Here is a 25,790-nt window from a genome sequence, read left to right as displayed (position 1 = left end):
ACAGTTTTTTTTGTTCGTGGCTAGGCCCTCAACATCTCGTTGACCGTAGGGGCGGGTTTCGTCCTCCTGGACCTAGCTACCTCAGCCATGCTTGCATGAAAAATAACAAATCAGTAACAAGTCAGGAAGTTCAGTCATTCCGAGGGAAGAGACGCATGAGAAACTTACTGAAGGAGGTAGGGAGAGGCTAGGACTTGCAAAGCCCAGACCAGTGAAGATTGGAGGCTGTGATCAGGTCTGACCAAGAACGAAGTTCTCCCGATCGCACCTTAGCCTTGGCGACTTGATTCTTCTAGTCCGGGGTGAGGAGAGGCGAACCTCTCGAAAAATCTAAAAGAATGAAAGGAAAACCTTAATCCGATTGGACAGAAAGGAGAAGGATATAAAAAAGTGTGTAGGGTCTGACCTGGTGTAGTGAATCGAGTGGGAACCCGAACTGCCAAGTTTTCAAGATCCGCCCCCGATGCCTCCCATTCACCGGAAGCCCAAAACCATTTATTCTTCCAGTCCTTATTAGAGGAAAGAAGATTCATGACCAATCCCAACCCTTTGCTGCCTCGGGTCGCGAAGTAGTACCATGACTCGTGACTATCGTGCTTGACCAAGTACAGGCTTATTAACTCCTCTGGTGTCACCTCAGGGTTCCTAACTAGACGCCAGATGATGAAGGAAGAGATAAGAACCCTCCAAGCGTTGGGGGCAAATTGACTGGGAGCTAGTCCCAGGTAAGCAGTCAGGGCACGGATGAAAGGATGCATGGGAGTTGGAGCCCACACTGCAAGGCGCAGAGGAAAATGGCGACTTCCCCTTCAGTAGGTGCGCAGGCGGTATCAAGGGGCTCGGGCGCCCTTATCTGAACGGAGTTTGGGATCTCAAACTCTGAACAGATCCACCCCATCTGGGACTCCATCGGCATGGAACCTCCAGGGACAGCCTCCGAGGCCCGTCCGCTTGCGGGCATCTCGGCAGCCTCTTCTTGGGGGACTTGGGCGGCCTTCTTCTTGCCTACCTGGCAAGTCCAAGCCCCAGCCTCCTTGTTTCTTCAGGGCGGAGAGTATAGAGGCACCGCTTCCAAGGGGCCTTCAGATACCCCTCTCCTGTCATCTGAGCTTCCCAGCTCGGAATCATCATAACAGTCTCGGACCATCTCCAGATCAGACAACATCTCGTGAAGAAAGAATAAGAAGAGCACTAGAGGAAGGAAAAAAGGCTCACCGAACGATCACCGGGAATCGCTTCCATCAGGAATTCCTGATCAGTCGGAATTGCCTTGCCGGGAAACTTACGTCGGTCGGAATCGCCTTCGCCGGAAATCACGTCTTCAGGGAATCAGCAGTCACACAAATTAAGAATGCAGAAATGAAGGGGCATTACCAGAGAGCCAAGGCTTATATAGACTGTAATGAATCTTCACATTAATGGCGAAGCGTGATGGCCGCATTCTAATCGTCGCGAGCCGACTCTGAAACACACGTGGCTGTGCGTCACAGGCTCAAGCTCTACCAGGCCACATGCTTCTAGCGTTGGAGTACGGACTCGGGGTAGCGGAAGCAGCGCTCGAACAGTGGAAGTGTCATTCAAACGTCCTCCAGGGCATACGTAGCTGATAGCCATAAGTTTTATAATTATTCGAAATCTTAACCTTCACCACGCGTCTGATGAAGGTTAACCCGCGGACGAAAAACACCAAGGACGCGTCTCCTCAATACTGAGATCATAATTGTAATCACATGCGCAGAAGATACGACAAGAGCAATGATTGATCTTCCCTATATGTTTACTCTCTAAGTCCATGTGCGAACTTGGAGAGTAGGGGGCTTCTGTTATGGGAAGATCCGAGCCCCTTACAATCCCGAGGACCGACATCTTTTTAATCCGGTCGGACACACAAGAGTATCTGAAATAATAAATGCTATTGAAGAGAAGGAAGATTCATGGTGGCGCTCCCACTCCGAGGCTAGTAATCTGCTCGGATTGATCTAAGACCGGAACAGGCGATGTAGCACTCATACCGAATACTCCAAACCGTTCCTCTACTGTCCGACCAGATACGAATAAAATAATCACTTGCATCAGTTGCGAGAAAACTCAACTCGATAGGATAAGTCTGCCACTCGCTTCAGAGCTCGGAGGGAAGACCTCCAGAATGCTTAACAGATAAATAAAGCCAAGTCACATTCCGTCGAGACCGAAGCTCGGCTCGGACTTGTGACACAATACGCGTCCAACAAATCAATAGTGAGGGTCCATGCACACGCTAGTTAGGGCCTCTTCAGCCAGAAGTCTCGAGCCGAGGCCGGAGGAGAAAGGGCGGAATGCAGACGCTTCATGCGCTAAAATAAGAAACTACCTTAAGCATACATGACCGATTACCTCACCCACAGATACGCACAACACGCTACACGATTACTGGATTATGGACAATATCTCTACGATCCGAAAATCTTACTGATTGAGTGAATTGTGCCGAGATTAGCGGACCTAGTCCATCCGATGGTCAAGTATAAATACAATGAAGACCTCATTGTTACAGGTATGCAACATGTTGCACTCTCCCTCTACTCTCCAACTTAGACTCAGATTCCCTTGACCTGACTTAGACATTGGAATGTCCCCTGTTTAGGCCAGGGTCTCCTTTGCTTGTTACTACTATGCAGGTCCAGGAGGCTAAAGCGATTCTGAGTTCACGAGTTAGAGCGGAGGGTTGTCCTGATTTAGTCATCAACAGTGTATATTCCATCGAACCTCTTTGTAAGATTCCACACGTCACGTTTTAGAGATTCTTCAAAAATTAGACTGGTACAAAAGTCGAGTATCACAACAGGTTTTGGTCATGTTTTGAAACTGTTCCTGTATTTAGGCTCGGTTAAGTTTTAATTGTACGGTGAACATGAGGGACTGCATCTGATGGACCGAATGGATGTCAAACTATCAACATGGTGGGGCCAAAATCTCAACAGTGCTGGAACGATCTTAAATTGCGTAAATACCCTTCTCTTCGGTTAAAACTTAAAACCCCTCCCCCGCTGCTTATGTAAAAAAATCTCGCCCTGCTGCAGGCGTACACACAGTAAAGACAATCAGCTCGTCCGGAGCGGATTAGGTGTTACTCCCCGTTGCAGGCCTACTTACAGTAAAGACAACCAGATCCTCCAGAGCGGATTACGTGTTACCCAGGTAACACGTCAGTGGGTGGTTTTCCTGACTTCAGAGCCCACCTAATGTACGTGTTGTGTATCACGTCGTTTATAAGTTTTCCTAGGAAGAAGATCGAATCTCAAGTGGACCACACCAAAGGAAAAGAGTAGTCACTGAACGCTCACCATTAAAAAACTTTCTAGGCCCTACCTTAATGTTTATTTCCTATCGAACGTATTGATAAGGTCACACATATTTGAATGAAGAGAAAACACGATATCAGCTTGATTCAAAACTTTTATGGCCATAATGTGGACATTTAATCCCATCTGTGTGGTCCAGTTTAGCTTTGTATCTCTTCATTTTTGATACCATACTCTAAAATGATCGGGAATAAAACTGATGGATGGTGTGGATGTAAAACACATACGTCAAGGTGGGCCCCACGGTCAGGGAAATACCCACTAAAGTGTTCCGTGGATAACACCTAATCCGCTCCTCAGATCGTCCATGTTATGTGGCCCATTTAGCATGCATTCTCACCTGAAAATCATACTGATCTGTTGATCTTGACCATCCAACTGTTGTTATTAAGTGATCCGATTAAGCAGGAACGGTCAATTGTTCCAAATTCAACAGGCGATCTCAGACGGTTAAGATTATCTGACAAGTATTATGTTTGTTTACGCTACATCCACAACAAGGTCCATAAATTAGACGGCGTCCTTTTAGCCCATGCGTTGGACGTGAACTGCAGATGGGTGGCCATCCATTTTAAAAAGAGGAAGAAAATAAAATTCGAGTACAATCGGTTGTACAACAGTATATAGTCCACCGAGGATGAGAGTGACAATCGCTTGTGTTGAAGGCGGAAGCGTATTGGCTGATGGACCACACACCAGGGACGCGGATTTCCTTTTCCTGCGCAAGGATTGGGGCTACTGAGATGTTTGTAAGAAATCAAACTCGTCCATCCGTTTTCTGACCTCATTTTAAGACATTCTACCAAAAATGAGGAGAATCCAAAACTTAAGTGGGTTACAGGAGTTGAAACAGTGGGGAAAGGAATGCCTACCGTTGAAACCTTCCTAAGCTTCACCTTGCTGTTTATATGCCATCTAAACTGTTTATACGGTCATTTTCACCTAGATAAAGTGAAAACACCAAAAAAAATTAGACCTTACAAAACTTTTATGGCCGTATAAATGTTTCAATAGTGGTCCATAGATCTTTACTATTTCCTCTCGTGTGGCCCACTTTAGTTTTGGATCATCCTCATTTTGGTTTTCACGTTATAAAATGAGCTTAAAACACGGATTGAGAAGTTGGATTTCTAATAAATATCTAATTTAGCTCCACACAGAATTCTTGGGTTGGAACAAATCCGCCTCCACACGCCAGCTATATTGCTCCTGTAGGTACGTGTCCTGCGAAGACGAGCGCTGACGCTCCTCGAGCTCCGAGTTGAGTTGTACGAACGGTTCAAAGGAGATCATAGTTACATGGGCCCATAGTGATATATTTATTATATCCACATCATTTATCTATATTTAGAGATCATTTTAGAGCATTAACCAAAAAATGAATCATATCCAAAAATCAGCTCGACCACGCTACAAATAGCCGCGGAGGTAATGATTTTCTCTGTTTAAACATTTGTAGGGGCCACCATAACATTTATTTTCCATTCAATCTATTCATAAGGTCACATATACCTAGACGAAGAGGAGAAACAAATTTCATATTGATCCAAAACTTTTGTGACACAAAAAGGGTTTTCATGGTAGACATTCAATCCCTCACTACTTTCTGCAATGTGGTCCACTTGATAGTTAGATCTATCTTATTTTTCGTCTCAAGACTTAAGATGAGCTCGCAAAATGGATGGACAGCTTGGATATAACACATACCTCATGATTAGACCCACCGAACTTGCTAACGTGAATACAGCAGGTAGTGTGAGGTACACCAGCCAATCCGCTTCCATTAAAGGCACGCAAAATTCATCAGCCATATAGCTGGTTTAGAACATCAGCCATGTAGCTGGTGTAGATATGTGTCGTGCAAAGAAGAGGGCCAACGCTCCTTGAGCTCTGAGTTGTACTAACGGTTCAAAGGAGATCAAAGTTGATGTATTTATTATATCCACACCGATCATCCATTTTTTAAGATTATTATAAAGTATTAGACAAAAAATGAATCATATCCAAAGCTTGAATGGACCACACCAAAAATAGCATTGAGGATAATGATTTTCACCGTTAAAAAGTTCCTAAGGCCCATCATAAAGTTTATTTTTCATCTAATCTGTTAATAAGGTAAAAAAATACATGGATGAAGAGGAAAAAAAATTTCCTATCGATCAGAAACTTCTATGACCCTCAAAAGGGTTTCAATGGTAGACGTTCAATCCCCCACTGCTTTTTGCAGTGTCGTTCAATTGATCTTTAGATCTGTCTTATTTTTCATTTAAAGCCTTAAGACGAGCTCGCCAAATGAATGGACAGTTTAGATATAATACATACCTCATGATGGGATCCACCAGAACTTGCAGAGGTCAATACAACCGCTATCTAGGTGGTGTGTGGTACACCAGCCAATCCGCTTCCGCAATATTCGGATGCGGAATTCTTGCAAACGGCTTTAGCATGAAGTTCCTGTGCTGGGAACCCAGGTGGGGCTCACGGCAATGTTTGTGAGAAATCCACTTGTCCATCCTTTTGGTGAGTTTATTTTAGGACACGAGTACAAAAATGAACTGATCCAATGCTTAAGTGGGCCAAAGACGTAAGAATTGAACGTCCACAGTTGAAATATTTGTGGGGCTATAGAAGTTTTGAATCATGCTAATATTTGTGTTTTCAATTCATCCCAGTAGGAATGACGTTGTGAACCGTATTGATAGCATGTAAACATCACTCTCTACCCCAGTAAGGTTTCATTGGTAGGAGTTTCCCTAACCATCTTTTCCTTTAGTACGGATGACTTGAGCCATTAATCCTGCTCACGTTTGGTCCAATATCTGAAAATGAGCTCATAGAACGGATGGACCGAGTGGATTCCTCACTAACTTCACAGTGGGTCCACCTAAGTTTCCAGAGCAGGAACTTTGTGCCAAAGCCTCTCTCTGGGAATCCGCGTCCAGAAAATTCCAGTGCAGTCTCTTTTCATTGGTCCACCTCATTGCCGATAACACCTTGTCACAAAACATTGCATGCTATCCAACCCATTTTTTGACGGATGAAACTAGGCTGGCCCCACCATGATTTATGTATTAAATACACACTGTCCATCAATTTTTACCGATCATTTTAGAGGATGAGCCTAAAAATGAAGCACATCCAAAGCTTAAGTCGACCACACCAAAAAAAATCATTGGAAATCGGACTCTTCTACCGTTGAAACCCTTATTGGTCCACTGTGATGTTTATTTGCCATCTAACCTCTTCCTAAGGTCGGATCTGAGGATGAGAATACACAAATGTCAGCTGGAAGAGCCTTCCGTGTCCCAGGTTATATACATGCTGCACCACAAACAAGCAACGGAATCTCTTGACATTTATGTGCGCCACAATTATGTACTTTTCTTTAGATCCACCCCGTCCATTCATTTTTTCAGATCATTTTAGCATATTAGCCCAAAAATACGAAAAATCAAAAGCTAAAGTGGACCACACCAAAAGAAAATAGTGCAACCATTGAAAACTTCTTTAGGCCACGGAATACTCTGATCATGCTTATATTTGCATTTTACCTTTATCTTGATATGCGTGACTTCACGAAGAACTTAAATTGAAAATAAACCTCACGGTTGGCCTTTGCATGGTTTCAGTTGTAGTGTGCTCACTCCAACCTTCTTTCTGTGGTGTGATCGACTTGAGCTTTAAATGTACCTAAGATTTGGGTTCATAGTTTAAAATTATCTAGAAAAGTTGATAGATGGTGTGGATCTAACACAAAAAAAATCTATGATCAATGTAGAAACATTTCACAGTTTATATAAAAGCTGGGTTGTCTAGCAACCAATCTATTTACGAGAGAGAAATCCTATTTAGATTGCGTGAACATGAATAGAGTTGTTCTAAAATGACGTGTACCAATGACAAGCCACGCGATTTCCTGTGCCTTCAACACGGACGGTCCACACTTTTTCCCAATGTCCATTATCCAATCCTTCTAATAGTTTTGGGCAACCATGAGATTATATTGTACAAAAGTCATCCCCATCCACTCATCAAGCGATCGATATCATACAAAACAATTTATAACCATTGATAAATAACGAAATACGTGTGGTATACATGATGATTAGATGTTCCTTAGGTTTTATAAAAGATGTTCTCCATGGTGGGAACAACATATTGCGCGGGCTGGATGTCGTGCATACTTGAAAATTTAAAAATTATTCACAGGATGAACCATTACTTATGATACAACCTGTTGGAGTTGAGATCTTCCCTTTAAAAAAAGTGGGCGTGGAAATGTCGCGACAGCGTAGCCTGTGTTGCAAGTGCCCTCCACGAAAGTGGGCGTGGAAGATTCCTTACCGTTTTTTTGTTGAATCGCTTTTCATATCATTATGAACCAGTACCTGTGCGTTCGGGCACCCCTTTTATAAAATAGGAGAATGATAACAAAGCAAAAACAAAAAACTTAACAAGTAAGCAATAGAGCATCACAGCCTATTAGCCTACAGTCGGGAACGGATTGGCTACTCCCCCTGACCCCATCCCCGTGGCTGATGGTCGGTGCTCTGTGGGGCCCACCATGATGTGCGTGTTTCATCCATTCCGTTCATCCATTTTTACCGATCATTTTAGGGCTTGGTAAAAAAAATTATAGGGATATAAATCTTAGGTGCACCACACCACTGGACAAAAATAATGAATGGATATTCACAATTAAAATCCTCCTAAGGCCCACTGTACTGTTTATTTGACATCCAATCTGTTGATTTAGTCATAAATACCCAGATGAAGGGAAAAAATAAATATCAGCTTAATCCAAAACTTTTATGGCCCCCAAAACGTTTTTAATGGTCAAAATTCATTCAACACTGTTTCCTGTAATGTGGTCCACTTGAGATTGAGATATACTTCATTTTTTCTATTATATTATAAAATGATATATAAAAATATATGGAAGGCATGGATGACACACATACATCATGGTGGGGCCCACAGAGCACCGACCACCAGCCAATGGGGGGAGTAGCCAATCCGTTCCAGTCGGGATCCTCTGTTTTCGGGTCAACAGAGAATTCCTGTTACCCTAATTGGCCGGGTGGATTGGAAGGGATTGAATGGTATTAGGGTGGATGGCATGGATTTCTAGGTAATGATGGTGTTGTCAGTGGATTGTCTGGAGATCCATGGGATTGATATATCCCTAGATTGCTATATCCAGTCTGTTTGGCGCGCCCGGCCAATCCCGGTATTAAACCTTCTCATCCCTTCTAATCCCTCAAACCAAATACGTCCCAGGCAAATTTGAAGGATTAGGGTGGATTTGATGGGATTTAAATGTAATAATGGTGTTTGTCAGCGGATTGTCTTGAGATACATGGGATTGGATCAGATCACCGACTCCGTTTGGCACGCCAGGCCAATCCCGGGATTTGACCTCCAATCCCTCCCAATACCATCCAATCCGACCGGCCAAACGGGCCCTAATGGTTTGGCGTCCGAAGCTGTTTTTTATTTTTTTTATTTTTCTAGGGAGTGGTGACGTGGACCAATGGGAATTAGGGTATCAGGAATTTTCTGTTAACCTGATAAGAGAATCTGGACTCATAAGCCTAAACCAACCTTATCAAAATAAAATAGTGCCTCCAACCTGCTGCGGAAGCGCAGATTGGTTGTCCAACCAAGGATAAAAATAGGAGCGGCTTCCTTGCCGGGTCATAAAATCTGTCGGTGAGTTCCCTTCCCTCGTATTCATTTCACCAGAGTTGGAAATGGAAAAATATCAGAATAACCCTATTTTCATTCTCAATCTACTCGTATCCTTTCTAACAATCGCCCTTGGTGAAGATCTCCTTTCTTGTCTAACGCACACTGGGGTGAGCAACTTCACAACCCTCTCCTCCTCACCTCCCACGTACAACCATTTCCTCCAGCACACCCTGCAAAACCCACTGTTTGAAAGTCCCGCCTTCCTCAAACCTTTCTCCATTATCTTGCCAGAGAACAAACACCAGCTGGCGGACACGATTGTTTGCGCCCGGAAAGCGTCACTGGCAATCAGGATAAGAAGCGGGGGCCACAGCTATGAAGGGCTATCATCAGTCGCCGACACCCCATTCGTGATAATCGATTTGATGAACCTAAACCGAATCTCAGTCGATCTTGACTCTCAAACTGTTTGGGTCGAATCAGGCATGTTGATTGGCGAAATCTACCACGCTGTTGGTGAGTTGAGCAGCTCGTTTGCCGTTGCGGCCGGGTGGTGCCCCACCGTTGGGAGCGGCGGGCACTTCAGCGGTGGGGGGTCGGGCACCTTGACGAGGAAGTATGGCCTTGCAGCAGACAATGTGGTCGATGCGATTCTAGTCGATGCTGATGGACGGATACTGGACCGGGAAGGGATGGGAGAGGACGTGTTCTGGGCCATACGAGGCGGAGGAGGTGGGGTCTTCGGCGCAATCTACTCATGGAAGATCCAATTGGTTCTGGTCCCAGAAATCGTAACAGCCATCTCGTTCAACAAAACAGTTCATCTACCTGATGCAGCAAAGCTATTGCATAGATTTCAATATGTCGCACCGGAACTAGTAGAAGATTTCTCAGTAACGATCCTAGCCGGTGCTAGGCCCGACGGGGAAATCTGGGTACAATTCTATGGTCTGTACTTGGGACCCAAGTCAGCCGCCATCTCATCGGGAACCATAGTTTTCTCCGAACTAGATGTCGCTGTTGAAGAATGCAAAGAAATGAGTTGGATGGAAGCGGTTGCTTACATGCTTGGATTCGAAAAAGCTGTCCAACTAAAATCAAGAACTCAACCACATAAGTTGGGTTTTAGGTCAAAGAGCGACTTTGTGAGGGCCACGATGCCACTCGAAGTGTTTGCTGACGTCCTTGAGAGGTTACAGAAGGAGCCGCACGCGTTCATCGCATTGAATGGTCAGGGTGCAGCAATGGCTCGGATAAGGAGTGATGCGATTCCGTTCCCACACAGAGAAGGGAATTTGTTCGCCTTTGAGTATGTTATAACTTGGGATATGGAGGAGGATTCACAGAGCCATGTTTTTGTCAAATGGCTACGTGAATTATACAACTATATGACGCCGTTTGTATCGAAGAATCCAAGGGCTGCATATGTGAATCATGTGGACCTTGATCTTGGCTCAATAGATTGGAGGGTGAACAATGGAGACGCGGTAGAGATCTCAAGATCTTGGGGAGAGAAGTATTTCCTGGGGAATTACGATCGGTTGGTGTTGGCAAAGACAATCATCGATCCGAACAATGTATTTCGCCACCCACAGAGCATTCCACCGCTGCCGTCGATCTGTGCCACAACGGTTTCGAATGGAGGAGATCCAACAGTCACTGGAGGTCTCGCAAACTTATGGTGATAACTGATAAGTGGTTGGTTTTGTTAGACAGACTCACATACCTTGTATAGCTAGTATACCTTATATAGTTCGTTTCCATAGGTAGAGGATTATGTTTTTATTATTTTCCTTATATAGATGATTGTAATCTTTATATATTCAACCCCTTTGGGTTGTCTCAAATATAGAAAAACTTTCAGTTCCTCTCAATTTACATGGTATCAAAGCTTCACTGATCCGAAACCGGCACCACCTGTCAGATTCGACCACCGTCCCTGCTCGTCTGACCGCCCCTGCATTGTCCGGCCACCCCTGTCTGCTAGTCTAGTGCCCCTGCGTCGTCCGACCCCTCTGCTCGTACAGCCCAACTGCTCGTTCGGCCCTTCTGCTCGTACAATGCCCCTTTGCTCTTCGATCTCTGTTCCAAATCTGTTGTTGTTTTAGATCTGCTCGCCCGGCCTCTGTTCCAGATCTGTTCGTCCGATCTCTGTTCCAGATCTGCTCATTCGGCCTCTATTCCAGATCTACTCGTCCGATATCTGTTCCAGATTTGTTACTGTTCCAGATCTGTTTTTATTTCGCCAGATCCAGAGCCCCTGTTGTTATTCCAGATCCAAATCCAGATCTGTTGTAATTCCTCCAGATCCAGATCTGTTGTTATTCCTCTAGGTCCAGTGCCCCTGTTGTTATTCCAACTCCCGATCCAGATCTATTGTTATTCTGCCAGATCCAGAAACTACAATCCCTTGGGTATCTCCTGCTATACGGTACATCTAACACCTTCTTCTGCTGCAACTCTTTGCATGCTTTCAATTACTTCAGATCAACGGACAAGAACTCATCCCATACAGAGGCCCCACGTTGTAGTTTTGATGGTACCAACTATTCTCTATGGGTCATCCATTTTCAGAACTTCCTCAAGGGTCGTGGCTTATGGGAACTCATTGATGGATCTGTTTCTATCCTCACTTCCACAGATACCGACAAATTAGCTGATTGGGAAATGAACAATGAGCGGATTATTACTTAGATTCTCGATTGGGTCGATCGGTCCATTGCTGTTAGCCTCACACCTCATCGTACTGCTAAGGCAATGTGGGAACATCTCCAGACAATTTATCAACAGAGTAATGCGGCCCGGTTATACCGCCTGGAACAGGATCTCGTTAACCTTACTCAAGGTGATGACAGTATTCAATCATTTTACTCCAAAATTGTCACCATTTGGATAGAGATGGCTATGATGGATCCAACATTTTCTCATGACTTTAAGATTTTTCAAACTATGCGCGAGAGTGCACAAGTTTGACAATTTCTTATGAAACTGTGTCCGAAATTTGAGCATTGTCGGGCTGCTCTCTTGAATCGTAGCCCTACTCCTTTATTGAATTCGGTTATTAATGATTTATTGGCTGAGGAACAATGACTGAAAGTTCTCTCTCTTCCTTCCTTAACTCCAGGATCATCTAATATGGTGCTTGCTGTGTCCACTAGGGGTGCACATCGAACCGTTGGATTGGTCCGGTTTGGTCCGGTTCCGGTTCCAAAATTTACAGAACCATTGATTACGGATTGGTTCCGGTTTAGGGCCCTGTAGAACCGAATCGAACCGTGAACCGAACTGTTAATCCAAATCGTTACCCAAACCGTGACATGAACCGTGGATTCGAGCTTTAGTTTAAAACAAAGAATAAAAAATCCTAACTCCTTTGGAAGCATCGAATATCTGTGGAAGCATCGACGTCTCTTAGAGTGGTTTTTCAATGGCATCAGATTTAAGACATCAGTAATATGTCAGACCATGTTTCCGTGATCCAGACCTTGAGTACGATGGGCCTCACTTTAGATGGACCATTTTCAATCTCTCTTGGATATGACAATTTCGCATTTCTGATGTACCATACATATAAATGGTTGAAAAGAGATAAACAGCTGTGCTCGCTGTTTAATTGAAAAGAGGCCTGATATTGGCGGACAGACTTTCCCAGTTTGGGATTGTTTTGGGCCATCGTCCATCTACAGGAACATTTTATTTGGAAAATGGTCTGGATTACTGATTTATGGCCCCACTTGTCAGAAATCAAAGCTCGAGTATAGGTCGAGATTGAAAAGCCTCATTTAGAGGAATCTACAATGATCTTCAAGCGTGCCCCTCGATCGATCCGACACCGTTCCCGTAGGGAAATGGAGAAGGGCGTCAGAGATGGATGGTCAATATTTCTCATGGGACCTGGGTCCTGATGAAATCTCATCCGTCTGCTCTCTCCTCCCTCTCCATGCATCACTAGGTCTCTCTCTCTCTCTCTCTCTCTCTCTCTCTCTCTCGGCGTCCTAGACTCCCAATCACCAGGATGCCCAGGACCGTGGAACCAATCCGGAACCGAACCGATTTTCACAGTCATGTTCTAGGGTGCTAATGGTCCGATTCCAGTTGCAAAAATCCTTGAACCGTAGGGAACAGTTCGGTTCTGGTTTCACCCTAAAACCGGACCATACCGAACCGTGTGCACCCCTAGTGTCCACCACTGCACCAACACGTGGTTCTACCCCATTGACTTGTTGCAGCTGCAACACGGTGAGTCATGTTGTCGCTCAATGCAAAGAATGGTGTGCTTATTGTCGACGGACTGGTCATGGTATTCAGGACTGCTAAACACGTGCCTATGCATCTTCTTTCGACCGTAGACGTGGTGGTCGTGGTCGTGGCCGTGGTCGTGCTCTTTCTGCTACTGCTGCTACTATTTCTTCCGAGCTATCTATTAGTGATTTTGAATCTACTGTTTCTGTTGAAGGTCTTTCATCACCTTCTTGCAATGCTCCAACAAATCGTTCATGCCCTTTCTACGGCCGGTATGTCAGGTATATCCCCATCTTCTACATGGTTCTTTGATTCGGGTGCTTCCAATCACATGACTGGTACTATATCCCATCTTCATGACATTCGTCCCTACACCAGAAATTAGACTATTTCTATTGCGGATGACACTAGACTATTTGTAGATTTTCTAAGAATTGAAACTATTTGCAGATTGTATATTTAAAGTTTAGGCTCAAATTGTGTTTTGGATTGATATTGAAGTGAGGGTTTTAGATGAGAAAAGTGTTGAAAGATGGCTACAGACTGGATAAAGGATATTGGAACATTGGGAGATGTGGTTCAGGGAATTTGGGGATTTTGAGAAATTAGGTGTTAGGGTAAGTGGATAATTCGAGAACTTTGCAAATTTTGGTTTTTAGGGTTTTGGGAAAATTAGAGAAATCAAGATTATTAGGTGTCGAGGGTTTAGGAAATTTTGAAATTTTACCTAACTAGGGTTCTAGGTTTGCTGGTTTCATTTTCATATAGGTACCTACAAGAAAAGGAGGCTTTAGCCTCGATTCAAAACTAAGGCTAAAAAGGTTAAAAACTGAGGCTAAAACCTTTAGCCTCAGTTTTGCCTCAATTATCCAAACCAAGGTTGAAACCTCCGTGGCTAAAGGCTTTAGCCTCAGTTTTAGCAACTGAGGCTAAAATGACTTTTATAGCTTCAGTTCTTCAAGTGAAGCTAAAAGAACCTTTTTAGCTTCAGTTTTCTCGAAATGAGGCTAAATCAAAATTTTAGCCTCCATTGTTTCCAACTGAGACTAAATCCAAATTTTAGCCTCAATTGCCTCCAATTGAAGCTAAATCTATTTTTAACCTCAGTTCTCAACAACCAAGGCTAGAGCCTTTAGCCACGGGAATTTCAGCCTTAATTCTCAACAACCGAGGCTAAATCCAAGCCTTAGTTACAAATTGAGGCTAAAAATGTTTATTTTTTTAAAATATTTATTTAAACTACTAATCCATTCATTTAACATCCAATAAATGTCCACCAATCTAGTCAAATAATCAAATATCACCATACACCAATTAATTTGAATTACAGGCATGCCATTTATACAATTTCTAAGCGCCTGCGTATCATCCATCACATTCTGCCAGAGTATCAAAGGTAGAATTTTTGCTTCGGTTCCTATGCAACTAAGGCTAAAAGGTAGACTTTTCGCCTTGGTTCCTATGCAATTGAGGCTAAAAGGTAGACTTTTCACCTCGGTTCCTGTACAACTGAGGCGAAAGATGAACTTTTAGCCTCAGTTCCTTTGCAACCGAGGCTAAAAGACACATTTAGCCTCCATTTTTTCAACTGAGGCTAAAAAATTATGGCTAAAGGCCTATTTTCTTGTAGTGATTGTAACTCTGTCATTGTTATCTGGAAGGCAGGAACAATTATGACGATCACCTGGTGCAGAAATCATGAAATGGTGTGGTCCATTTGGCAAGTGGATCAGCCTGATTTTTGCACCAGGTGATCACCATGATAGTCTCACCTTTTGCATGGCTCACTTGTCCTGTTCATAGGACACATTGGTGGGGAAAACGTAGCAGCATGATGAGCATTCTGGTGGCTGTATTTGGCCATTCCTCCATAAAACATTTTATGTTTTTTTTTTTGAATAATCAGCATGGAGATTACAAGGAGAAATTTGAATTGCTTGACAACTTGGCATTCTCAGTTAACTCAGTTAAAAACATATCGTAACTCCCATAGGTATGAAATTTAAAAAAAAATGAATGGTACAGCCACTAGTCTCCTTGCCTCTAAAACCAGGTAGAAAACTTTGGAGTCTTAATCATTGTATGCATGCTACTGATCAGAGTTTGACCTTACTGCTGTTGTTTCATCTTTGTCGGTGTAAGATTTCCATGATATTGTCAAATTGATTTCTGATTGGTTTGGATATTGTCGCATTAGTTTTGAGATTTTTCTTTGCCTGGGACAGAATGATTAAGGTGTGAGGCTTTGCTTTTGAGCTGCTTTTGGTATTCTGATGTAAAGATTGTGATTCCCATGTTCACCATGGTTTAGACTCGAATATAAAGTTTTGATGATCAGAACATTCAGAACCTCATATGATGATGTAGTTGTTCAACTTCTTGCTGTTTGTATTTGCAGCGGACTTTTGTTAAACAGATACATAAAATCAAATAATCGTTTGTATTTATGATGGGCTTATACTGTCACTGCAGATTCGACAGATCAAATAGGAAGGGTATATTAAATGGTTACTTTCTTTGGTTGGTATTTGGCTATGGATTTGGTGAGTCTCTTTGCATCCTGTTTCCTTTCATGTTTCCATTTCTCCATCTTGGAATCATTTACAACCATTATTCCTTTATGTACTATGAAATAGTTGATGGTTCTAATGAGCTTTTGTTGTGATTCTGATTGGGGATCTGTATAATATAAGGCAGGCCAATTGAGTATATTGGTAATGGAAGAAGTATTGATGGTTCTAATGATCACAGCTATCACCAGTTGCAATGAATACGATGGTGGCCAAGTGTTTGTGGACAATGAAGTTTCTTGTAGGGTTATTGGTATTGGAAAGGTGTGCATCAAGATGTTTGATGGATGGAATGTATCTTGATGGATGTGAGACATGTTCCTAACCTAAGAAAGAGTGTCATAACTCTGGGAACTCTTGATGCACTTGCTTGTAAATTCACTGGATTTGATCCTGTCTAGAAGGTTTCAAATGAGGCACTCATTGTATTGAAAATGTAGTGGAGTAGTAACCATTACAAGCTAATCAGGAATACTGCATTAGGTAGAGTTGTAGTGTTTGTAGCGGAGTCCACATATGCACATTTATGGTATGTGCACCTAGGCCACATGAGTGAGTGTGGTATAAAGGTACTTTCTGATTGTTATTTAATTTATGTATTTAAAAGTGTTGATTGTAATATATGGGAACATTGTATATATGGTAAATAATCATTGTTGTATTTTAAATTTGAAAAACTTGTAATGGTGTTATAGATTATGTGCATTCAGATGTATGAAGACACTACCAAAAATGGGCAAAGGCTACGGATAAAAGCAGTAGCCATAGACCTATGGCCACGGTTTTAGTCTGTAGCACGACCGTAGTCGTAGGTTCCATAACAATAGGTCTTGAACTTATGGCTACATATTTAATCCGTAGCAATTATATCTATAGCGAAAACCACAAACAGCTATGGATATTATTTGTAGCTAAAAATCCATAGCAATATGCCAAATTTAATAATGGATACAGCTGTCAGATAACTGGCTACGGTCAATATCCATAGCCATTTCGTACATTAAAAAAATGTATAATCATTTGTTCATTTAATTACCACTTGCATAATCATTCATTCATTCCATTACAATTAATTACAATCATTCATTCATTCAATTACAATCCTTCATTCAATCAATTACAATTACAATCAATTACAATCCTTCATTCAATCAATTACAATTACAATCAATTACAGTCCTTCATTCAATCAATTACAATTACAATTACAATAATGCTAAAAATATAAATCTTTGGCTTCATTAGAGAAATTTGCTCGACTTCACCTTGAAATTTCAATAATAAAGAATTGAAAGAGAAGATATATTTTGACAGTATGATATTTTTTTCACAAGTAAATAGGCCTTTTTCAGTCATCACCCACCTGAAGAATTAAAAACTGATTGTTGTCTAAGTTAACTCATTTTCCTTTCAATTTCTTAGTGACCTCTGTAAAATTACTTCCATGGTCATTTATATAGTACTTTGAAGAGTTGTCTCGAAATGCAACTCTAGTAATGATAAAGTCACTTCCTGCAACAGCTTCATATATTCCATCATCCTACAAATAGTCATGGCATTCATAAATCAAAATAACCATTGGGGGAAAGAAAAACAAAGTGAAAGAAGTGCATCATGTATAACAATTTTTTTTCTTAATGAATTAATAAAAACTCAAAGATGAATGAAATTAACACAAAAGGAATGGTCTCACCATATGGTTTGTGAGGTTTAGGTTAGGGAGTTGAGATTAGGATTAGGTGTAGGTTTAGGTTTAGGGATTTGAGAATACATTTAGGTTTTAGGTTCAGGTTTAGGTTTTAGGTTTAGGTTATAGGTTATAGCTTTAGGGAATTGAGAATAGGTTAAGGTTTAGATTTAGGAAATCGAGTTCGGGTTTGGGATCGGGTTTAGATTTGGGTTTTCAAGTTTAGGTTTAGGTTTAGGTTAGGGAGTTGAGATTAGGATTAGGTGAAGGTTTAGATTTAGGGATTTGAGAATATATTTAAGGTTTAGGTTTAGGTTTAGGTTTTAGGTTATAGGTTAAGGTTTAGGTTTTAGGTTTAGGTTAAGGTTAGGTTATAGGTTATAAGTTTAGGTTATAGGTTATAGGTCATATGTTTTGGTTTAGGTTAAGGTTATAGGTTTAGGTTAAGGTTTAGGTTTAGGTTTATGTTTAGGTTAAGGTTTAGGTTTAGGTTATAAGATATAGGTTTAGGGAATTGAGAATAGGTTAAGGTTTAGGTTAGGAAATCGGGTTCGGGTTCGGGATCGAGTTTAGGTTTGGGTTTTCAAGTTTAGGTTTAGGTTTAGGTTAGGGAGTTGAGATTAGGATTAGGTGTAGGTTTAGGTTTAGGGATTTGAGAATACATTTAAGTTTTAGGTTTAGGTTTAGGTTTTAGGTTATAGGTTAAGGTTTAGGTTTTAGGTTTAGGCTAAGGTTAGGTTATAGGTTATAAGTTTAGGTTATAGGTTATAGGTTAAGGCTTTAGGTCATAGGTTTAGGTTTAGGTTTAGGTTAAGGTTTAGTTTAGGTTATAAGCTTTAAGGTTATAGGAATTGAGAATAGGTTAAGGTTTAGGTTTAGGAAATCAAGTTTGGGTTCGGGATCAGGTTTAGGTTTGGGTTTTCAAGTTTAGGTTTAGGTTTAGGTTAGGGAGTTGATATTAGGATTAGGTGTAGGTTTAGGTTTAGGGATTTGAGAATACATTTAGGTTTTAGGTTTAGGTTTAGGTTTAGGTTTATGTTTATGTTTTAAGCTATATGTTTAGGGAATTGAGAATAGGTTAAGGTTTAGGTTTAGGAAATCGGGTTCGGGTTCGGGATCGGGTTCAGGTTTGGGTTTTCAAGTTTAGGTTTAGGTTTAGGTTAGGGAGTTAAGATTAGGATTAAGTGTAGGTTTAGGTTTAGGGATTTGAGAATACATTTAGGTTTTGGGTTTAGGTTTAGGTTTAGGTTATAGGTTTAGGTTTAGGTTTAGGTTATAAGCTATAGGTTTAGGGAATTGAGAATAGGTTAAGGTTTAGGTTTAGAAAATAAGGTTCGGGTTCGGGATCGGGTTTAGTTTAGGTTTTCAAGTTTAGGTTTAGGTTTAGGTTAGGGCATTGAGATTAGGATTAGGTGTAAGTTTAGGTTTAGGGATTTGAGAATACATTTAGGGTTTAGGTTTAGGTTTAGGTTTTAGGTTATAGGTTAAGGTTTAGGTTTTAGGTTTAGGTTAAGGTTAGGTTATAGGTTATAAGTTTAGATTATACGTTATAGGTTAAGGTTTTAGGTCATAGGTTTTGGTTTAAGTTAAGGTTATAGGTTTAGGTTTAGGTTTAGGTTTAGGTTATAAGCTATAGGTTTAGCGAATTGGGAGTAGGTTAAGGTTTAGGTTTAGGAAATCGAGTTCGGGTTCAGAATCGGGCATAGGTTTGGGTTTTCAAGTTTAGGTTTAGGTTTAGGTTAGGGAGTTGAGATTAAGATTAGGTGTAGGTTTAGGTTTTGGGATTTGAGAATACATTTAGGTTTTAGGTTTAGATTTAGGTTTTAGGTTATAGGTTAAGGTTTAGGTTTTAAGTTTAGGCTAAGGTTAGGTTATAGGTTTTAAGTTTGGGTTATAGGTTATAGGTTAAGGTTTTAGGTCATAGGTTTAGGTTTAGGTTTAGGTTAAGGTTTAGGTTTAGGTTTAGGTTAAGGTTTAGGTTTAGGTTATAAGCTTTGGGGTTATAGGAATTGAGAATAGGTTAAGGTTTAGGTTTAGGAATCGGGTTTGGGTTCGGGATCGGGTTTAAGTTTAGGTTTTCAAGTTTAGGTTTAGGTTTAGGATAGGGAATTGAGATTAGGATTAGGTGTAGGTTTAGGTTTAGGGATTTGAGAATACATTTAGGTTTTGGGTTTAGGTTTAGGTTTTGGTTTAGGTTAGGTTATGGGTTAAGGTTTAGGGAATTGTGTTTAGGTTATAGGTTAAGGTTTAGGGAATTGAGTTTAGGTTATAGGTTATAGGTTAAGTTTTAGGTTTAGGTTATAGGTTTTAGGATTTGAGAATAGGTTTAGGTTAAGGTTAGAAGTTTAGGTTAAGGTTATAAGTATAGGTTTAGGTTATAGGTTATAGGTTAAGGTTATAGGTTAAGGTTATAAGTTTAGGTTAAGGTTATAAGTTTAGTTTAAGATTATAAGTTAAGGTTTAGGTTTAGGTTATAAGTATAGGTTTTAGGATTTGAGAATAGGTTTAGGTTAAGATTAGAAGTTTAGGTTTAGGTTATAAGTATAGGTTTAGGTTATAGGTTAAGGTTAATGTTGTAGGTTATAGGTTTAGGTTATAAGTATAGGTTTAGGTTAGGTTATAGGTTAAGGTTTAGGGAATTGAGTTTAGGTTATAGGTTATAGGTTTAGTTTAAGGTTTAGGCTATAGGTTTTGGGATTTGACAATAGGTTTAGGTTATAAGTATAGGTTTAGGTTAGGTTGTAGGTTAAAGTTTAGAGAATTGAGTTTAGGTTATAGCTTATAGGTTTAAGTTAAGGTTTAGGTTGTAGTTATAGGTTTTGGGATTTGAGAATAGGTTTAGGTTATAGGATAAGGGTGTGGTCCCTGCAAATATAGATTTAAACACAGCCTGCTCCAATTGGCCAGGCCCTTCTAATGCTGTCCATAGGAAATGGACACATCATCATGGTCATAACAGCGATTCCTACCTTCCACGGACCCTCACTCATCCGGATAGCTCCGACACATATCCGAGTCTGCTCCATTAATGGCGACCAAATACATAAACACGGCCTGTCCAAATGGCTAGGCCACTCTAATACTATCCATAGGAAATGGACAGCTTCATCATGGTCATAACAGCAGTTCTCACCTTCCAGGGACCCCCACTCAACATCCGGATAACTTCGACGCACATCTGGGTCTGCTTCATCAATTTTTACAGAATTATGCATGTTCTACTCATGAGCATGCCTAATATTGCCAATGCATGAGATTCATCACAAATACCTTTTCATGATTTAAAGAAGGGAAGTAGAGAATTTTCCTTACCTTCCATTGTATGCTTCCAAGGTCCAAATGGCCCCTAAAGCACACATACATCCTAGGAATCGCTTCTCAAAACCATAAACTGTTTTGTTTTAAAACTCGATCATCTCACTTGAAAACCTGTCACATAATGAATAACTGTAACCACAATGATAACTATTGTGAATGCACTATAATGAACACATTATTATTATTATAAATAACTGTAATTACAACATAGATATCATGCACAAGATATCACATAATGTATTGTTTGATGAACTACACATGTGCATTCTTAACAAGAGACCTGCCAAATGCTTGAATCTGAAATATATAGCTCCAATCCTCCTACATGCAACATCCACTTGAAAGAATGCGGATAACCTTCATGCTTAAGTAATCAATACAGGAATGTACAAGTAAAACCATAAAACCAGAGATACTCAATGCATTTTCAGGATCTCCTCCATAGTTAACGATCTTATTCTAAAGCCCTTCTCCCTCATCCTTTACCTGAGCTTGGGACCAGCAATGCAAGGAGTTGCATTGACGGAGTTAAAAAAGGGCTTAGGCTCCATTTGGTTTTTTTAAAAAAAAATGTTTTCATAAATACTAATGTGATGACCAAATGGAGCCTAAGACTATAAATACGTTCAAATATAGAGTACAAAATTCATTCAATATTTAAAAAAAAGCAAGTGCCAAATTAGTTCAAAATTAGTTCAAAATGCACACTAAACATTTTCACTTATAGAGTACCTATAATATCCCAAGTAAATTTTGGTGGTATAATTTATTTATTTATTTATTTTGGTTGTTCATTTTTAAAAGAATTCTCCTATAAATATTAAAACTTGATACTAGTAACTATGATAGGATAACACTTTCCTTGGGTGAACCCTACATCACGTTGTCATATATCCCTTATAACTTTTTAACCACTCATTCAATTGATAAACTATCCATACACTTATTCATATTTTAAGGAACCTAACCACTAGTTTATTTTTTTTTCAATCTTAAATTCTAAATATTTTTTTATATAAATCAAGGGCCACAATTGCATAAGTCCACTTAACCGAATTCCTAACTTTAAGATTACGATATAATTTTCATAACTAAGATTCTTATCAGGTTAGATTTCATTAAATGTGATCATACATATCATAGGACCAATACCATAATTATGATTCAAATGGTATATGTTACAAATGACATATATCTTTTAAATATTTTGTCCAATCGTAAAACCCTCCGTACATTTACCTTGAAATCACTAGATATATATTACATTCCATCTATAGGATTTTTGGACATCTCTATCATACCAAACAAAAGTCATATGATCAGATCCACCCATTTTTGGGACCCGAACAAATAGTTCGACATGACTATTATGATTCTTATATTTTTCTATAGAAACCATACCAATTAATTAAGATTCTAACAACTACAACTCGATCAATTTGGGCCCCAACTAATCCCAGAATAAATACCCACATGTACAGACCTTTCTCAAAAACTACTTTCTAGAGGCCCTGTCAAAAAAACCGTTTGGACATTTTGTAAATGGCTATATGAGAATTCCAACATCTATTTTTTTTTTCCAAAAATGTCCATCCAGTGGGTACTTATCAAAATCTGACGGTAGAGATCACCCATGTTCAGTGGCCCCATTACAAAATTGAATTCATCATTACGTAGCGCTTAAAAACCCTTAATTGGGAATTCGTTCATCTTCAAAATGTAAGGTCCATCATCAATCCAAAATATCTAAGAGTGTAGATGCCCATGCACATAGACTATTCTTAAAACCATATTTGCACATGCCCATTTATATCCGAACTTATACCAAGACCTATTCACCTAATTTAAACCAAAATCCCTTAATTTTTACACTTAGATCCATTATCTCACCATCCATTGCAAATATGGATCATAACTCTCAAGTGGTCCATCTAAAAACTAACATTAATGGTTCATCATGAAGATCTTGTTATGCCCAATGCTCTTATCGGTCAGTTCTGAGAAAATATCTCTTATGAGACAATTAGACCCACAAATCAATAGTGATCTAGGCTTAGAAAGTTAGTTCCGACTTTATATTTTAAAAGAATGTGTGTACACTTATATATATATTATTTCACCCTGTACATCACACAACAAACTCTTATACTTTAAACCATCCATGAAACCATCTGTACACAAACTTCGTCTCCTGTCAAGGAACCTAGTGGACCATACAATTCTCATTTACAAAATCATCCAACCACTCATCATTCATTTTTTGTTATTATCATAGATTGTCTTATCTATTTAATCGATCATTGAACCAACGGTGCACATTATACAACTTCGAAAATCGTAAAACCTTACCGGTTTAGTTTTAACGTTAGGAGTCATATTTCATATCAAATATGCGTTTCATACCAAACTTTGGATAATTTTCAATATATATGAAATTCATAACTCACGTTTTATCCAACAAAGAAAAAAAAAAACACATGAAGATGAAAAATCACGTGTGAAACCTCCCATGCATTAACATAAAGTGGGACCCACCTTATAATATAAAAGAGAAGAGGAGAGACGTAAGTGACATCTCACTACCAAGCAGGAGAGAGAGAGAGAGAGAGAGAGAGAGAGAGAGAGAGAGACGAAGAAAGAAAAGGAGGAAAGAGAAAAAGGAAAAATTATATATATATATATATATACTTTTTCTTTTTATAAAAAAGTGAGTATCTCTCACTTGATAATTATATATAAATTTTTTTTATATTATATATATATATATATATATATATATATATATACATATATTTGTTTGTTCTTTTGTGCTTATAATTAATCTTTGCCGTCTTAGATTATTTTTTTAATGTAATTACTTACTATACTTCCTAAAATGATATTTAATTTTTAACTTTTTTATTACATCGGTTGTCATTATTTTAATATGCCATAATTTGAGTTTTATATTGTCCTATTGTTAATCTTACATTAAAAATTTATTTTTACATTTTAACTTTGTTATTAGAATTATTGCAAAAATCTTGAGTTTATATATAAATTTCTAAATTCTTAGATGTAATAAAGCACGTTGCGTGTTTTTTATTATTATTTCTTTTCTTTACGTAGAACTTTAATCAAGATCTAATATATTACATTACATGTTTATTTTTTGTAGAACTTTAATCATGTAAGGACAATTTACATTGACTAAAAATTTTATTTTTAGTTCGATAAATTATATACACAAAGTATTATGGATTGATCGAAGAATAGCAACCATTGAAGATTTTTTAAAATACTTGATTAATGCAATATTAAAATCATACATCATTAAAATAGTTATGAAACACCAGAAAATAGGTGGGGCGATCAAGTCCTCTGGGTTGAAAATCCCTAAAGTGTAAATAGGTCGGGTGATCAAGACCCTTGGGTTGAAAGTCCCAGAAACCCAATTGGTACCTTTTGGAACCTCTACCGTATCCTTTGAGTGGGTGAGCATGTCAAGATTGCAAAAGGTTCCCACTGCCAGGTTCGGTAGGGTAGTAGTCTGACCAGCTAACGTACAAATGGGTCCCTCACCAAGTGCCCTTTGGATGGGTGAGCATGTCATGCAAGAGGTTCCCATTGCCAGGCTAGGTGTTGTATTGGCGCGGTTGTTGGCCAACCGGTGTAAACTGGCCCTGGTGTTAAAAAGAATAAACTGCACATGTTATTATGGAGTATAGCATATGTTGATTTCATTCATTCATTTTTCTTTGAATTTACATGGAAACATTTTTTTTATTAAATCTCCTCATTTGTTGTTTTGCCCAAATATGTATTGTATTTTTATACAGTTTTATTCATATTACATGAGATTATTTTCAAACATGTGTTGAGATTACTCACTAGGCTTCGCAGCTTACCCTGTTGGGATTTTAAAATTTCAGGATCGGGATCACATGGAGGAGCTTAAAGAGATTTTCTTTTATTTATTTTTGTTTCTTTACCATTTTCTAAATAAGTGTAATGAACATTTAGTATGACAACATTATGATGACATGTGTTTGATGATAATCTTGAATAGTCGGAACATGGACATTTTTCTTTAAATAAATGTTTAATTATTAAATTTTTGGATTGTTATATTTTATGAATGAAGTTATTTTGTCAATATATGTGTGGAATATGAAATGTAAACAAACAAAACATAAGTCATGCCTGCGGGTACGGAATCGGGGTGGATATACCCAGGTGCCAGATTTCGGGGTGTGACAGATTGGTATCAGAGCTTAGATTTCAGAACCAAATGGGACTTAGGGTTAAAAAAATGAAACTTATGAGAACTAGGCATAGGCTTAAACTTCCCTTAGTGGCACTGAACTTATAACTCAAAACTTTCCCTCATCTCTCGTAAATCAATGAGGTCTAAGAAAACTAGAAGAAACTCTGCTGAAATAGATACATTTGCCACACCAGATCAATACATCGGTAATGCGACCTACAGCTTCCACATCAGCTACACTAGTGCCAATGGTTGGTGCTAAGCCGACCATGGAAGAAGTGGTAAGAGTCATTGGGACTATGACTAACCGTAGAAATTTTAAGTAGCATACTTAGCAATTTTGAGGGAAAGAAGAACCGCATTTTATAGGATCGTTCGATATCCTAGAGAGAATCAGACTTGTTGGCTACAGACTAGCACTAACCACATAGCTCGCCAGTATTCACAATGTTTTCCACGTATCTATGCTTCAAAATTACCAGAAGGATGCATTTCATGTGATAGATTAACAATTAGTAGAAATCTGAGAAGATTCGTCATATGTTGAGAGACCTTTACGTATCCTAGATAGGAAAGATCAAATATTACAGCCAAAGGTCATATCATTGGTCAAGGTCCAATGGAGTCACCACATTGAAGAATAAACTCCTAGAACATGAGATAGAAGTTCGAGAGAGGTACCCACATCTTTTCGT

General features: G+C 39.5%; 1 protein-coding gene across 1 annotated transcript; it reads left to right on the top strand.

Annotated features, from left to right (window-relative positions):
* Positions 1-9,079: 9,079 nt before the first annotated feature.
* On the top strand, positions 9,080-10,734 carry LOC131250007 (reticuline oxidase-like). Its single transcript, XM_058250702.1, has one exon. The coding sequence runs from the start codon at positions 9,095-9,097 to the stop codon at positions 10,715-10,717; it is 1,623 nt and encodes a 540-aa protein (XP_058106685.1). The 5' UTR covers positions 9,080-9,094; the 3' UTR covers positions 10,718-10,734.
* The last annotated feature ends 15,056 nt before the right edge of the window (positions 10,735-25,790 follow it).

The sequence above is a fragment of the Magnolia sinica genome, chromosome 6 (genome assembly GCF_029962835.1).
Source record: "Magnolia sinica isolate HGM2019 chromosome 6, MsV1, whole genome shotgun sequence".
NCBI lineage: Eukaryota > Viridiplantae > Streptophyta > Magnoliopsida > Magnoliales > Magnoliaceae > Magnolia > Magnolia sinica.
Note: the sequence above shows the minus strand (reverse complement) of the source record. Positions and strands in the feature narration are given on the sequence as shown.